Source organism: Bubalus kerabau, chromosome 4 (genome assembly GCF_029407905.1).
Source record: "Bubalus kerabau isolate K-KA32 ecotype Philippines breed swamp buffalo chromosome 4, PCC_UOA_SB_1v2, whole genome shotgun sequence".
NCBI lineage: Eukaryota > Metazoa > Chordata > Mammalia > Artiodactyla > Bovidae > Bubalus > Bubalus kerabau.
The window spans coordinates 88,690,500-88,705,887 of NC_073627.1; the positions used below are offsets into that span (position 1 = coordinate 88,690,500).

General features: G+C 51.1%; 2 protein-coding genes and 2 pseudogenes across 2 annotated transcripts; all 4 read left to right on the forward strand.

The window, feature by feature from the left end:
- The first annotated feature begins 1,037 nt into the window (after positions 1 to 1,037).
- LOC129651533 (interferon beta-3) lies at positions 1,038 to 2,904 on the forward strand. Its single transcript, XM_055580223.1, has one exon. The coding sequence runs from the start codon at positions 2,164 to 2,166 to the stop codon at positions 2,722 to 2,724; it is 561 nt and encodes a 186-aa protein (XP_055436198.1). The 5' UTR covers positions 1,038 to 2,163; the 3' UTR covers positions 2,725 to 2,904.
- A 1,936-nt stretch (positions 2,905 to 4,840) lies between these two features.
- On the forward strand, positions 4,841 to 6,707 carry LOC129651534 (interferon beta-3). The gene has a single exon (XM_055580224.1). The coding sequence runs from the start codon at positions 5,967 to 5,969 to the stop codon at positions 6,525 to 6,527; it is 561 nt and encodes a 186-aa protein (XP_055436199.1). The 5' UTR covers positions 4,841 to 5,966; the 3' UTR covers positions 6,528 to 6,707.
- A 1,936-nt stretch (positions 6,708 to 8,643) lies between these two features.
- LOC129651535 (interferon beta-3-like) lies at positions 8,644 to 10,375 on the forward strand (annotated as a pseudogene).
- A 3,191-nt stretch (positions 10,376 to 13,566) lies between these two features.
- LOC129651536 (interferon beta-3-like) lies at positions 13,567 to 14,292 on the forward strand (annotated as a pseudogene).
- Positions 14,293 to 15,388: the final 1,096 nt, after the last annotated feature.

A 15,388-nucleotide genomic window follows, 5' to 3' on the forward strand; every position in this document is an offset into this window, starting at 1 on the left:
GCATCCATCGTCGGGTAGTCTCATCCCTCCGTCGGGTTTAACTTTGTCGCAAAGCTGTCCAACCGTCCCACCACCACCAGTAGTTTTTCGCCACCGTCACGTTTCACTTTGTCCGCAACGCGGACTCAGCGTCTCAAAGCCAAGCAGGGCTCCCCTGTATGAGAAACGCCCTCCCATCACCCCATAGACGATAGTCTCCCAGCTTCCGCTGTGCTTCACTTTGAGCACCAAGCGCGCCCATCGTCCGACTGAGAATAATCTCAGCCACCGCCGCATCCACAGTGAGCGCCGCGCCGCCCCCGCTGCCCCACAGCCTCTCCTCTCCTCGTCGGCTTTCAGTCTGTCCGCAACACTTTCCAATCGTCTTATCTGCAACAGCCTCACCCCCCCCACCCCCACCCCCCCCCACCCCACCCCCCCACCCCCACACCCCCCCACCCCCACCCCCCACCCCCCACCTCCACCCCCCCCACCTCCAACCACCCTCCCACCCCCACCCCCACCCCCCCGCCACCCCCGCCGCATTTCACGTGGTGCAGGACTCTGCCCCAGCGTCCTATCGCCAATATTCTCATCGCCTCCGCTGTTTTACACTCGCCGCAAGCCCTCCGACTTCTCAGCGCAAACATCGGTAGTTCAACCGCCATCTCAGGGTCCCCGTTTGTCCGGTCTCATCCCTACTGCAGGGCTGAAATGCACTCCGTTCGCAACGCCTTCCCATCGTGCCATAGGCAATACTCTGCTAGCCACCGCCGGGTTCTCTTCCGTCTGCGACGTTCCGACAAGGTCTCACCGCCAGTAGGCATCGCCCCAAAGCTGGTAGTCTCCAAGCTGTCTATCTCAACGCGGGTGCTGGCGTTCGTTTTGTGCGCAACGCAGTCTATCCTCTGGAAACCAAGACTTCTAGCCGCCGCCGACTTCCCCTTTTTGCCCAACGACCTCCCATGGTCCCAGCGCCGATAGACAGGCTCATCGGCAAAGCGGTGTTGCACTTCAACTCCAAGGACATCGCCCAAGGGCTCATCCCACCGCCCTGTTTCACTTTGTGCAGAACGCCGTCCCATCGTGCCATCGGGAATAGTCTCCTGGCCAGCTCCAGGCTCCCCTACCTGAGCAACGCCCTCGCATAGTCCCGGTAGACGTCGTCTGTGCCGATACGTCTATACGATGAGACAGCGTCTCGTCGCCGATGCTGGCTTTCACGTTGTCCGCAACGCTTTCGTCCACTCTTCTCAAAGCCACCACCAGGTTCCCCTTTATGCCCAACGTCCGCCCGTGGTCCCATCGCCTAGAGGCTCACTGCCGCCGCCGGTTTCCCCTTTGTGCACAACATCGCTGTCCTGCCTTCCCATCGCCAATAGTCCCATCGCCACCGCGGTGGTTCACTTTTCTTCAAACTGCTCAGATCACCCAAGGTCTCATCCCCACCGCCAGGTGTATATTTGACCTCAACAGCAAATAGCCTCATCGACACCGCGGGAATCGCCCGCGGTAGGCGATACTGTCACTGCGGCCACTGTGTTTCGTTTTGTTCCGAACTCCCTCCCATAGTCCCACAGCGAAGAGTGTCGGATCCACCGCGGGATTCCACCGTCCATCCCGGCCCCCACTCCACCCCCCAATCCTGGTAAAGCCGGTCGTCTCATCGCGGCCACTGTGCTCCACGTTGTGCCGAACGCTCTCCCATCATCCCACAGCAACCGTCTCCTAGCCACCGCGGGATAGGTTGGTCATAACTTTCCTTCCAAGGAGTAAGCGTCTGTTAATTTTATGGCTGCAATCACCATCTGCAGTGATTTTGGAGCCCCCCAAAATAAAGTCGGACACCGCTGCAACTGTTTCCGCATATATTTGCCATGGAGGGATGATGCCATGACCTTTGTTCTCTGAATGTTGAGCTTGAAGCCAACTTTTCCAGTCTCCTCTTGCATAAAGAGGCTCTTTAGTTCCTCTTCACTTTCTGCCAAAGTTATAGAGGCAACGAATAATTTAAATGACAAAGGAAAACCGAAAGGGAGAACTGAAAGTGGGAAATTCCCCTCCGAGGGCCATCCTATATAAGTAGCCCACACTCAAGGAGGAAGGCCATTCACTCTGCAAACCCTTGAAGACTCAGCGTCAGCATCTACTAGCAGAACGGGCAGCCCCGTGCCTGTTTTCATCATGACCTACCGGTGCCTCCTCCCGATGGTTCTCCTGCTGTGTTTCTCCACCACAGCTCTTTCCGGGAGCTACAGCTTGCTCCGATTCCAGCAAAGGCGGAGCGCTGCGGTGTGTCAGAAACTCCTGGGGCAGTTACCTTCAACGCCTCAACATTGCCTCGAGGCCAGGATGGACTTCCAGGTCCCTGAGGAGATGAACCAAGCACAGCAGTTCCGGAAGGAAGATGCCATATTGGTCATCTATGAGATGCTCCAGCAGATCGTCAATATTCTCACCAGAGACTTCTCCAGCACTGGCTGGTCTGAGACCATCATTGAGGACCTCCTTGTGGAACTCTATGGGCAGATGAATCGTCTGCAGCCAATCCAGAAGGAAATAATGCAGGAGCAAAACTTCACCATGGGGGACACAACCGTTCTTCACCTGAAGAAGTACTACTTCAACCTCGTGCAGTACCTGGAGTCCAAGGAGTACAACAGGTGTGCCTGGACAGTCGTGCAAGTGCAAATACTCACGAACTTTTCTTTCCTGACGAGACTAACAGCTTACCTCCGTGACTGAACATCTCCCACCTGTGGCTCTGGGAAGGGACAATGTGACTTTGAGCTGAGACTCTTCAGCCAGCAGAGGCTCTTAAAGTAACTGACAGTGCAGTGCACTGGATTTCAATGGACATTAAAGGCTAAGCTATTTTTAAATGGATTTATGCGTTATTCATTTATTTCAACTTTTATGTGAGAAATAAATTATTTATGAAACAAAAGTCAACGTGGCAGTTTCAATCTCAACTTGATTTAGGTGACAACACACATTAAAAATTGCAGAGCACCTTGGAGACATTCCTTGCAAAACAAGCCTGCAGAGTACTCGAGTTTCTGGCCCTGCCTTTGAGGAATTTAAAATACAAGGAAGCCGTGGGGAATGTCCAAGTTCTATGCATGCCCTCCATGTACCCATACAGTCTACCTGCGCTTCTCTGGGTCACTTCTTTAAATGTACCAGACAGCTCATGCTGTAGGGCCCCTCTATATGATGTGGGGGGGTTTGCCTTTTCTTTTTTTCAATTCGGGGAAAATGTACACCACCCTACATGTGAGAGTCTTACAAAGTAAGCCTTCTTTTTATGCCAACAAAATCTGGGCAAATTCCACTTAACTTATAAAATTCTTACTAAAGCAAATGAAAAATTCGGACCTTCTAAATGTCCTCAGTTGCTTGTACACTCCAACCCTTCCTTCCAACAACGTAGTCCTCACAAAGAGGTCTCAGGAACATGAGTCAAAAATTACTTAAGACTGTCTTGGGGGTCATTAGAAACTGTCAAAGATGCTAATTCACGCAAGTAAAAATAAGTGAAAAGTCATCTTGAAAATATTAAGTTTACATCCCTTAAAGATAGAAAGTAAAACGATATTAAATACTTGTTTTGGTACACAGAAAATATAGCTGAAGTAAAGTTTAATAAATTGCTACTGTTATATACAAAATATATTTTAATATTCTATGCTTAAGATTTAAAACACCTTCTATAAATTTACTATAAAATTGGAAACGTGAAAACATTTCATTTAAAATACGTATATTTTATTATGAAAATATTCTATTATCGCCACGTCCAGGTTCCCCTGTGTGGACCACACGCATCCATCGTCGGGTAGTCTCATCCCTCCGTCGGGTTTAACTTTGTCGCAAAGCTGTCCAACCGTCCCACCACCACCAGTAGTTTTTCGCCACCGTCACGTTTCACTTTGTCCGCAACGCGGACTCAGCGTCTCAAAGCCAAGCAGGGCTCCCCTGTATGAGAAACGCCCTCCCATCACCCCATAGACGATAGTCTCCCAGCTTCCGCTGTGCTTCACTTTGAGCACCAAGCGCGCCCATCGTCCGACTGAGAATAATCTCAGCCACCGCCGCATCCACAGTGAGCGCCGCGCCGCCCCCGCTGCCCCACAGCCTCTCCTCTCCTCGTCGGCTTTCAGTCTGTCCGCAACACTTTCCAATCGTCTTATCTGCAACAGCCTCACCCCCCCCACCCCCACCCCCCCCCACCCCACCCCCCCACCCCCACACCCCCCCACCCCCACCCCCCACCCCCCACCTCCACCCCCCCCACCTCCAACCACCCTCCCACCCCCACCCCCACCCCCCCGCCACCCCCGCCGCATTTCACGTGGTGCAGGACTCTGCCCCAGCGTCCTATCGCCAATATTCTCATCGCCTCCGCTGTTTTACACTCGCCGCAAGCCCTCCGACTTCTCAGCGCAAACATCGGTAGTTCAACCGCCATCTCAGGGTCCCCGTTTGTCCGGTCTCATCCCTACTGCAGGGCTGAAATGCACTCCGTTCGCAACGCCTTCCCATCGTGCCATAGGCAATACTCTGCTAGCCACCGCCGGGTTCTCTTCCGTCTGCGACGTTCCGACAAGGTCTCACCGCCAGTAGGCATCGCCCCAAAGCTGGTAGTCTCCAAGCTGTCTATCTCAACGCGGGTGCTGGCGTTCGTTTTGTGCGCAACGCAGTCTATCCTCTGGAAACCAAGACTTCTAGCCGCCGCCGACTTCCCCTTTTTGCCCAACGACCTCCCATGGTCCCAGCGCCGATAGACAGGCTCATCGGCAAAGCGGTGTTGCACTTCAACTCCAAGGACATCGCCCAAGGGCTCATCCCACCGCCCTGTTTCACTTTGTGCAGAACGCCGTCCCATCGTGCCATCGGGAATAGTCTCCTGGCCAGCTCCAGGCTCCCCTACCTGAGCAACGCCCTCGCATAGTCCCGGTAGACGTCGTCTGTGCCGATACGTCTATACGATGAGACAGCGTCTCGTCGCCGATGCTGGCTTTCACGTTGTCCGCAACGCTTTCGTCCACTCTTCTCAAAGCCACCACCAGGTTCCCCTTTATGCCCAACGTCCGCCCGTGGTCCCATCGCCTAGAGGCTCACTGCCGCCGCCGGTTTCCCCTTTGTGCACAACATCGCTGTCCTGCCTTCCCATCGCCAATAGTCCCATCGCCACCGCGGTGGTTCACTTTTCTTCAAACTGCTCAGATCACCCAAGGTCTCATCCCCACCGCCAGGTGTATATTTGACCTCAACAGCAAATAGCCTCATCGACACCGCGGGAATCGCCCGCGGTAGGCGATACTGTCACTGCGGCCACTGTGTTTCGTTTTGTTCCGAACTCCCTCCCATAGTCCCACAGCGAAGAGTGTCGGATCCACCGCGGGATTCCACCGTCCATCCCGGCCCCCACTCCACCCCCCAATCCTGGTAAAGCCGGTCGTCTCATCGCGGCCACTGTGCTCCACGTTGTGCCGAACGCTCTCCCATCATCCCACAGCAACCGTCTCCTAGCCACCGCGGGATAGGTTGGTCATAACTTTCCTTCCAAGGAGTAAGCGTCTGTTAATTTTATGGCTGCAATCACCATCTGCAGTGATTTTGGAGCCCCCCAAAATAAAGTCGGACACCGCTGCAACTGTTTCCGCATATATTTGCCATGGAGGGATGATGCCATGACCTTTGTTCTCTGAATGTTGAGCTTGAAGCCAACTTTTCCAGTCTCCTCTTGCATAAAGAGGCTCTTTAGTTCCTCTTCACTTTCTGCCAAAGTTATAGAGGCAACGAATAATTTAAATGACAAAGGAAAACCGAAAGGGAGAACTGAAAGTGGGAAATTCCCCTCCGAGGGCCATCCTATATAAGTAGCCCACACTCAAGGAGGAAGGCCATTCACTCTGCAAACCCTTGAAGACTCAGCGTCAGCATCTACTAGCAGAACGGGCAGCCCCGTGCCTGTTTTCATCATGACCTACCGGTGCCTCCTCCCGATGGTTCTCCTGCTGTGTTTCTCCACCACAGCTCTTTCCGGGAGCTACAGCTTGCTCCGATTCCAGCAAAGGCGGAGCGCTGCGGTGTGTCAGAAACTCCTGGGGCAGTTACCTTCAACGCCTCAACATTGCCTCGAGGCCAGGATGGACTTCCAGGTCCCTGAGGAGATGAACCAAGCACAGCAGTTCCGGAAGGAAGATGCCATATTGGTCATCTATGAGATGCTCCAGCAGATCGTCAATATTCTCACCAGAGACTTCTCCAGCACTGGCTGGTCTGAGACCATCATTGAGGACCTCCTTGTGGAACTCTATGGGCAGATGAATCGTCTGCAGCCAATCCAGAAGGAAATAATGCAGGAGCAAAACTTCACCATGGGGGACACAACCGTTCTTCACCTGAAGAAGTACTACTTCAACCTCGTGCAGTACCTGGAGTCCAAGGAGTACAACAGGTGTGCCTGGACAGTCGTGCAAGTGCAAATACTCACGAACTTTTCTTTCCTGACGAGACTAACAGCTTACCTCCGTGACTGAACATCTCCCACCTGTGGCTCTGGGAAGGGACAATGTGACTTTGAGCTGAGACTCTTCAGCCAGCAGAGGCTCTTAAAGTAACTGACAGTGCAGTGCACTGGATTTCAATGGACATTAAAGGCTAAGCTATTTTTAAATGGATTTATGCGTTATTCATTTATTTCAACTTTTATGTGAGAAATAAATTATTTATGAAACAAAAGTCAACGTGGCAGTTTCAATCTCAACTTGATTTAGGTGACAACACACATTAAAAATTGCAGAGCACCTTGGAGACATTCCTTGCAAAACAAGCCTGCAGAGTACTCGAGTTTCTGGCCCTGCCTTTGAGGAATTTAAAATACAAGGAAGCCGTGGGGAATGTCCAAGTTCTATGCATGCCCTCCATGTACCCATACAGTCTACCTGCGCTTCTCTGGGTCACTTCTTTAAATGTACCAGACAGCTCATGCTGTAGGGCCCCTCTATATGATGTGGGGGGGTTTGCCTTTTCTTTTTTTCAATTCGGGGAAAATGTACACCACCCTACATGTGAGAGTCTTACAAAGTAAGCCTTCTTTTTATGCCAACAAAATCTGGGCAAATTCCACTTAACTTATAAAATTCTTACTAAAGCAAATGAAAAATTCGGACCTTCTAAATGTCCTCAGTTGCTTGTACACTCCAACCCTTCCTTCCAACAACGTAGTCCTCACAAAGAGGTCTCAGGAACATGAGTCAAAAATTACTTAAGACTGTCTTGGGGGTCATTAGAAACTGTCAAAGATGCTAATTCACGCAAGTAAAAATAAGTGAAAAGTCATCTTGAAAATATTAAGTTTACATCCCTTAAAGATAGAAAGTAAAACGATATTAAATACTTGTTTTGGTACACAGAAAATATAGCTGAAGTAAAGTTTAATAAATTGCTACTGTTATATACAAAATATATTTTAATATTCTATGCTTAAGATTTAAAACACCTTCTATAAATTTACTATAAAATTGGAAACGTGAAAACATTTCATTTAAAATACGTATATTTTATTATGAAAATATTCTATTATCGCCACGTCCAGGTTCCCCTGTGTGGACCACACGCATCCATCGTCGGGTAGTCTCATCCCTCCGTCGGGTTTAACTTTGTCGCAAAGCTGTCCAACCGTCCCACCACCACCAGTAGTTTTTCGCCACCGTCACGTTTCACTTTGTCCGCAACGCGGACTCAGCGTCTCAAAGCCAAGCAGGGCTCCCCTGTATGAGAAACGCCCTCCCATCACCCCATAGACGATAGTCTCCCAGCTTCCGCTGTGCTTCACTTTGAGCACCAAGCGCGCCCATCGTCCGACTGAGAATAATCTCAGCCACCGCCGCATCCACAGTGAGCGCCGCGCCGCCCCCGCTGCCCCACAGCCTCTCCTCTCCTCGTCGGCTTTCAGTCTGTCCGCAACACTTTCCAATCGTCTTATCTGCAACAGCCTCACCCCCCCCACCCCCACCCCCCCCCACCCCACCCCCCCACCCCCACACCCCCCCACCCCCACCCCCCACCCCCCACCTCCACCCCCCCCACCTCCAACCACCCTCCCACCCCCACCCCCACCCCCCCGCCACCCCCGCCGCATTTCACGTGGTGCAGGACTCTGCCCCAGCGTCCTATCGCCAATATTCTCATCGCCTCCGCTGTTTTACACTCGCCGCAAGCCCTCCGACTTCTCAGCGCAAACATCGGTAGTTCAACCGCCATCTCAGGGTCCCCGTTTGTCCGGTCTCATCCCTACTGCAGGGCTGAAATGCACTCCGTTCGCAACGCCTTCCCATCGTGCCATAGGCAATACTCTGCTAGCCACCGCCGGGTTCTCTTCCGTCTGCGACGTTCCGACAAGGTCTCACCGCCAGTAGGCATCGCCCCAAAGCTGGTAGTCTCCAAGCTGTCTATCTCAACGCGGGTGCTGGCGTTCGTTTTGTGCGCAACGCAGTCTATCCTCTGGAAACCAAGACTTCTAGCCGCCGCCGACTTCCCCTTTTTGCCCAACGACCTCCCATGGTCCCAGCGCCGATAGACAGGCTCATCGGCAAAGCGGTGTTGCACTTCAACTCCAAGGACATCGCCCAAGGGCTCATCCCACCGCCCTGTTTCACTTTGTGCAGAACGCCGTCCCATCGTGCCATCGGGAATAGTCTCCTGGCCAGCTCCAGGCTCCCCTACCTGAGCAACGCCCTCGCATAGTCCCGGTAGACGTCGTCTGTGCCGATACGTCTATACGATGAGACAGCGTCTCGTCGCCGATGCTGGCTTTCACGTTGTCCGCAACGCTTTCGTCCACTCTTCTCAAAGCCACCACCAGGTTCCCCTTTATGCCCAACGTCCGCCCGTGGTCCCATCGCCTAGAGGCTCACTGCCGCCGCCGGTTTCCCCTTTGTGCACAACATCGCTGTCCTGCCTTCCCATCGCCAATAGTCCCATCGCCACCGCGGTGGTTCACTTTTCTTCAAACTGCTCAGATCACCCAAGGTCTCATCCCCACCGCCAGGTGTATATTTGACCTCAACAGCAAATAGCCTCATCGACACCGCGGGAATCGCCCGCGGTAGGCGATACTGTCACTGCGGCCACTGTGTTTCGTTTTGTTCCGAACTCCCTCCCATAGTCCCACAGCGAAGAGTGTCGGATCCACCGCGGGATTCCACCGTCCATCCCGGCCCCCACTCCACCCCCCAATCCTGGTAAAGCCGGTCGTCTCATCGCGGCCACTGTGCTCCACGTTGTGCCGAACGCTCTCCCATCATCCCACAGCAACCGTCTCCTAGCCACCGCGGGATAGGTTGGTCATAACTTTCCTTCCAAGGAGTAAGCGTCTGTTAATTTTATGGCTGCAATCACCATCTGCAGTGATTTTGGAGCCCCCCAAAATAAAGTCGGACACCGCTGCAACTGTTTCCGCATATATTTGCCATGGAGGGATGATGCCATGACCTTTGTTCTCTGAATGTTGAGCTTGAAGCCAACTTTTCCAGTCTCCTCTTGCATAAAGAGGCTCTTTAGTTCCTCTTCACTTTCTGCCAAAGTTATAGAGGCAACGAATAATTTAAATGACAAAGGAAAACCGAAAGGGAGAACTGAAAGTGGGAAATTCCCCTCCGAGGGCCATCCTATATAAGTAGCCCACACTCAAGGAGGAAGGCCATTCACTCTGCAAACCCTTGAAGACTCAGCGTCAGCATCTACTAGCAGAACGGGCAGCCCCGTGCCTGTTTTCATCATGACCTACCGGTGCCTCCTCCCGATGGTTCTCCTGCTGTGTTTCTCCACCACAGCTCTTTCCGGGAGCTACAGCTTGCTCCGATTCCAGCAAAGGCGGAGCGCTGCGGTGTGTCAGAAACTCCTGGGGCAGTTACCTTCAAACGCCTCAACATTGCCTCGAGGCCAGGATGGACTTCCAGGTCCCTGAGGAGATGAACCAAGCACAGCAGTTCCGGAAGGAAGATGCCATATTGGTCATCTATGAGATGCTCCAGCAGATCGTCAATATTCTCACCAGAGACTTCTCCAGCACTGGCTGGTCTGAGACCATCATTGAGGACCTCCTTGTGGAACTCTATGGGCAGATGAATCGTCTGCAGCCAATCCAGAAGGAAATAATGCAGGAGCAAAACTTCACCATGGGGACACAACCGTTCTTCACCTGAAGAAGTACTACTTCAACCTCGTGCAGTACCTGGAGTCCAAGGAGTACAACAGGTGTGCCTGGACAGTCGTGCAAGTGCAAATACTCACGAACTTTTCTTTCCTGACGAGACTAACAGCTTACCTCCGTGACTGAACATCTCCCACCTGTGGCTCTGGGAAGGGACAATGTGACTTTGAGCTGAGACTCTTCAGCCCAGCAGAGGCTCTTAAAGTAACTGACAGTGCAGTGCACTGGATTTCAATGGACATTAAAGGCTAAGCTATTTTTAAATGGATTTATGCGTTATTCATTTATTTCAACTTTTATGTGAGAAATAAATTATTTATGAAACAAAAGTCAACGTGGCAGTTTCAAATCTCAACTTGATTTAGGTGACAACACACATTAAAAAATTGCAGAGCACCTTGGAGACATTCCTTGCAAAACAAGCCTGCAGAGTACTCGAGTTTCTGGCCCTGCCTTTGAGGAATTTAAAATACAAGGAAGCGGTGGGGAATGTCCAAGTTCTATGCATGCCCTCCATGTACCCATACAGTCTACCTGCGCTTCTCTGGGTCACTTCTTTAAATGTACCAGACAGCTCATGCTGTAGGGCCCCTCTATATGATGTGGGGGGTTTGCCTTTTCTTTTTTCAATTCGGGGAAAATGTACACCACCCTACATGTGAGAGTCTTACAAAGTAAGCCTTCTTTTTATGCCAACAAAATCTGGGCAAATTCCACTTAACTTATAAAATTCTTACTAAAGCAAATGAAAAATTCGGACCTTCTAAATGTCCTCAGTTGCTTGTACACTCCAACCCTTCCTTCCAACAACGTAGTCCTCACAAAGAGGTCTCAGGAACATGAGTCAAAAATTACTTAAGACTGTCTTGGGGGTCATTAGAAACTGTCAAAGATGCTAATTCACGCAAGTAAAAATAAGTGAAAAGTCATCTTGAAAATATTAAGTTTACATCCCTTAAAGATAGAAAGTAAAACGATATTAAATACTTGTTTTGGTACACAGAAAATATAGCTGAAGTAAAGTTTAATAAATTGCTACTGTTATATACAAAATATATTTTAATATTCTATGCTTAAGATTTAAAACACCTTCTATAAATTTACTATAAAATTGGAAACGTGAAAACATTTCATTTAAAATACGTATATTTTATTATGAAAATATTCTATTATCGCCACGTCCAGGTTCCCCTGTGTGGACCACACGCATCCATCGTCGGGTAGTCTCATCCCTCCGTCGGGTTTAACTTTGTCGCAAAGCTGTCCAACCGTCCCACCACCACCAGTAGTTTTCGCCACCGTCACGTTTCACTTTGTCCGCAACGCGGACTCAGCGTCTCAAAGCCAAGCAGGGCTCCCCTGTATGAGAAACGCCCTCCCATCACCCCATAGACGATAGTCTCCCAGCTTCCGCTGTGCTTCACTTTGAGCACCAAGCGCGGCCCATCGTCCGACTGAGAATAATCTCAGCCACCGCCGCATCCACAGTGAGCGCCGCGCCGCCCCCGCTGCCCCACAGCCTCTCCTCTCCTCGTCGGCTTTCAGTCTGTCCGCAACACTTTCCAATCGTCTTATCTGCAACAGCCTCACCCCCCCACCCCCACCCCCCCCCACCCCACCCCCCCACCCCCACACCCCCCCACCCCCACCCCCCACCCCCCACCTCCACCCCCCCCACCTCCAACCACCCTCCCACCCCCCACCCCCACCCCCCGCCACCCCCGCCGCATTTCACGTGGTGCAGGACTCTGCCCCAGCGTCCTATCGCCAATATTCTCATCGCCTCCGCTGTTTTACACTCGCCGCAAGCCCTCCGACTTCTCAGCGCAAACATCGGTAGTTCAACCGCCATCTCAGGGTCCCCGTTTGTCCGGTCTCATCCCTACTGCAGGGCTGAAATGCACTCCGTTCGCAACGCCTTCCCATCGTGCCATAGGCAATACTCTGCTAGCCACCGCCGGGTTCTCTTCCGTCTGCGACGTTCCGACAAGGTCTCACCGCCAGTAGGCATCGCCCCAAAGCTGGTAGTCTCAAGCTGTCTATCTCAACGCGGGTGCTGGCGTTCGTTTTGTGCGCAACGCAGTCTATCCTCTGGAAACCAAGACTTCTAGCCGCCGCCGACTTCCCCTTTTTGCCCAACGACCTCCCATGGTCCCAGCGCCGATAGACAGGCTCATCGGCAAAGCGGTGTTGCACTTCAACTCCAAGGACATCGCCCAAGGGCTCATCCCACCGCCCTGTTTCACTTTGTGCAGAACGCCGTCCCATCGTGCCATCGGGATAGTCTCCTGGCCAGCTCCAGGCTCCCCTACCTGAGCAACGCCCTCGCATAGTCCCGGTAGACGTCGTCTGTGCCGATACGTCTATACGATGAGACAGCGTCTCGTCGCCGATGCTGGCTTTCACGTTGTCCGCAACGCTTTCGTCCACTCTTCTCAAAGCCACCACCAGGTTCCCCTTTATGCCCAACGTCCGCCCGTGGTCCCATCGCCTAGAGGCTCACTGCCGCCGCCGGTTTCCCCTTTGTGCACAACATCGCTGTCCTGCCTTCCCATCGCCAATAGTCCCATCGCCACCGCGGTGGTTCACTTTTCTTCAAACTGCTCAGATCACCCAAGGTCTCATCCCCACGCCAGGTGTATATTTGACCTCAACAGCAAATAGCCTCATCGACACCGCGGGAATCGCCCGCGGTAGGCGATACTGTCACTGCGGCCACTGTGTTTCGTTTTGGTTCCGAACTCCCTCCCATAGTCCCCACAGCGAGAGTGTCGGATCCACCGCGGGATTCCACCGTCCATCCCGGCCCCCACTCCACCCCCCAATCCTGGTAAAGCCGGTCGTCTCATCGCGGCCACTGTGCTCCACGTTGTGCCGAACGCTCTCCCATCATCCCACAGCAACCGTCTCCTAGCCACCGCGGGATAGGTTGGTCATAACTTTCCTTCCAAGGAGTAAGCGTCTGTTAATTTTATGGCTGCAATCACCATCTGCAGTGATTTTGGAGCCCCCCAAAATAAAGTCGGACACCGCTGCAACTGTTTCCGCATATATTTGCCATGAGGGATGATGCCATGACTTTGTTCTCTGAATGTTGAGCTTGAAGCCAACTTTTCCAGTCTCCTCTTGCATAAAGAGGCTCTTTAGTTCCTCTTCACTTTCTGCCAAAGTTATAGAGGCAACGAATAATTTAAATGACAAAGGAAAACCGAAAGGGAGAACTGAAAGTGGGAAATTCCCCTCCGAGGGCCATCCTATATAAGTAGCCCACACTCAAGGAGGAAGGCCATTCACTCTGCAAACCCTTGAAGACTCAGCGTCAGCATTACTAGCAGAACGGGCAGCCCGTGCCTGTTTTCATCATGACCTACCGGTGCCTCCTCCCGATGGTTCTCCTGCTGTGTTTCTCCACCACAGCTCTTTCCGGGAGCTACAGCTTGCTCCGATTCCAGCAAAGGCGGAGCGCTGCGGTGTGTCAGAAACTCCTGGGGCAGTTACCTTCAACGCCTCAACATTGCCTCGAGGCCAGGATGGACTTCCAGGTCCCTGAGGAGATGAACCAAGCACAGCAGTTCCGGAAGGAAGATGCCATATTGGTCATCTATGAGATGCTCCAGCAGATCGTCAATATTCTCACCAGAGACTTCTCCAGCACTGGCTGGTCTGAGACCATCATTGAGGACCTCCTTGTGGAACTCTATGGGCAGATGAATCGTCTGCAGCCAATCCAGAAGGAAATAATGCAGGAGCAAAACTTCACCATGGGGACACAACCGTTCTTCACCTGAAGAAGTACTACTTCAACCTCGTGCAGTACCTGGAGTCCAAGGAGTACAACAGGTGTGCCTGGACAGTCGTGCAAGTGCAAATACTCACGAACTTTTCTTTCCTGACGAGACTAACAGCTTACCTCCGTGACTGAACATCTCCCACCTGTGGCTCTGGGAAGGGACAATGTGACTTTGAGCTGAGACTCTTCAGCCAGCAGAGGCTCTTAAAGTAACTGACAGTGCAGTGCACTGGATTTCAATGGACATTAAAGGCTAAGCTATTTTTAAATGGATTTATGCGTTATTCATTTATTTCAACTTTTATGTGAGAAATAAATTATTTATGAAACAAAAGTCAACGTGGCAGTTTCAATCTCAACTTGATTTAGGTGACAACACACATTAAAAATTGCAGAGCACCTTGGAGACATTCCTTGCAAAACAAGCCTGCAGAGTACTCGAGTTTCTGGCCCTGCCTTTGAGGAATTTAAAATACAAGGAAGCGGTGGGGAATGTCCAAGTTCTATGCATGCCCTCCATGTACCCATACAGTCTACCTGCGCTTCTCTGGGTCACTTCTTTAAATGTACCAGACAGCTCATGCTGTAGGGCCCCTCTATATGATGTGGGGGGGTTTGCCTTTTCTTTTTTTCAATTCGGGGAAAATGTACACCACCCTACATGTGAGAGTCTTACAAAGTAAGCCTTCTTTTTATGCCAACAAAATCTGGGCAAATTCCACTTAACTTATAAAATTCTTACTAAAGCAAATGAAAAATTCGGACCTTCTAAATGTCCTCAGTTGCTTGTACACTCCAACCCTTCCTTCCAACAACGTAGTCCTCACAAAGAGGTCTCAGGAACATGAGTCAAAAATTACTTAAGACTGTCTTGGGGGTCATTAGAAACTGTCAAAGATGCTAATTCACGCAAGTAAAAATAAGTGAAAAGTCATCTTGAAAATATTAAGTTTACATCCCTTAAAGATAGAAAGTAAAACGATATTAAATACTTGTTTTGGTACACAGAAAATATAGCTGAAGTAAAGTTTAATAAATTGCTACTGTTATATACAAAATATATTTTAATATTCTATGCTTAAGATTTAAAAACACCTTCTATAAATTTACTATAAAATTGGAAACGTGAAAACATTTCATTTAAAATACGTATATTTTATTATGAAAATATTCTATTATCGCCACGTCCAGGTTCCCCTGTGTGGACCACACGCATCCATCGTCCGGGTAGTCTCATCCCTCCGTCGGGTTTAACTTTGTCGCAAAGCTGTCCAACCGTCCCACCACCACCAGTAGTTTTTCGCCACCGTCACGTTTCACTTTGTCCGCAACGCGGACTCAGCGTCTCAAAGCCAAGCAGGGCTCCCCTGTATGAGAAACGCCCTCCCATCACC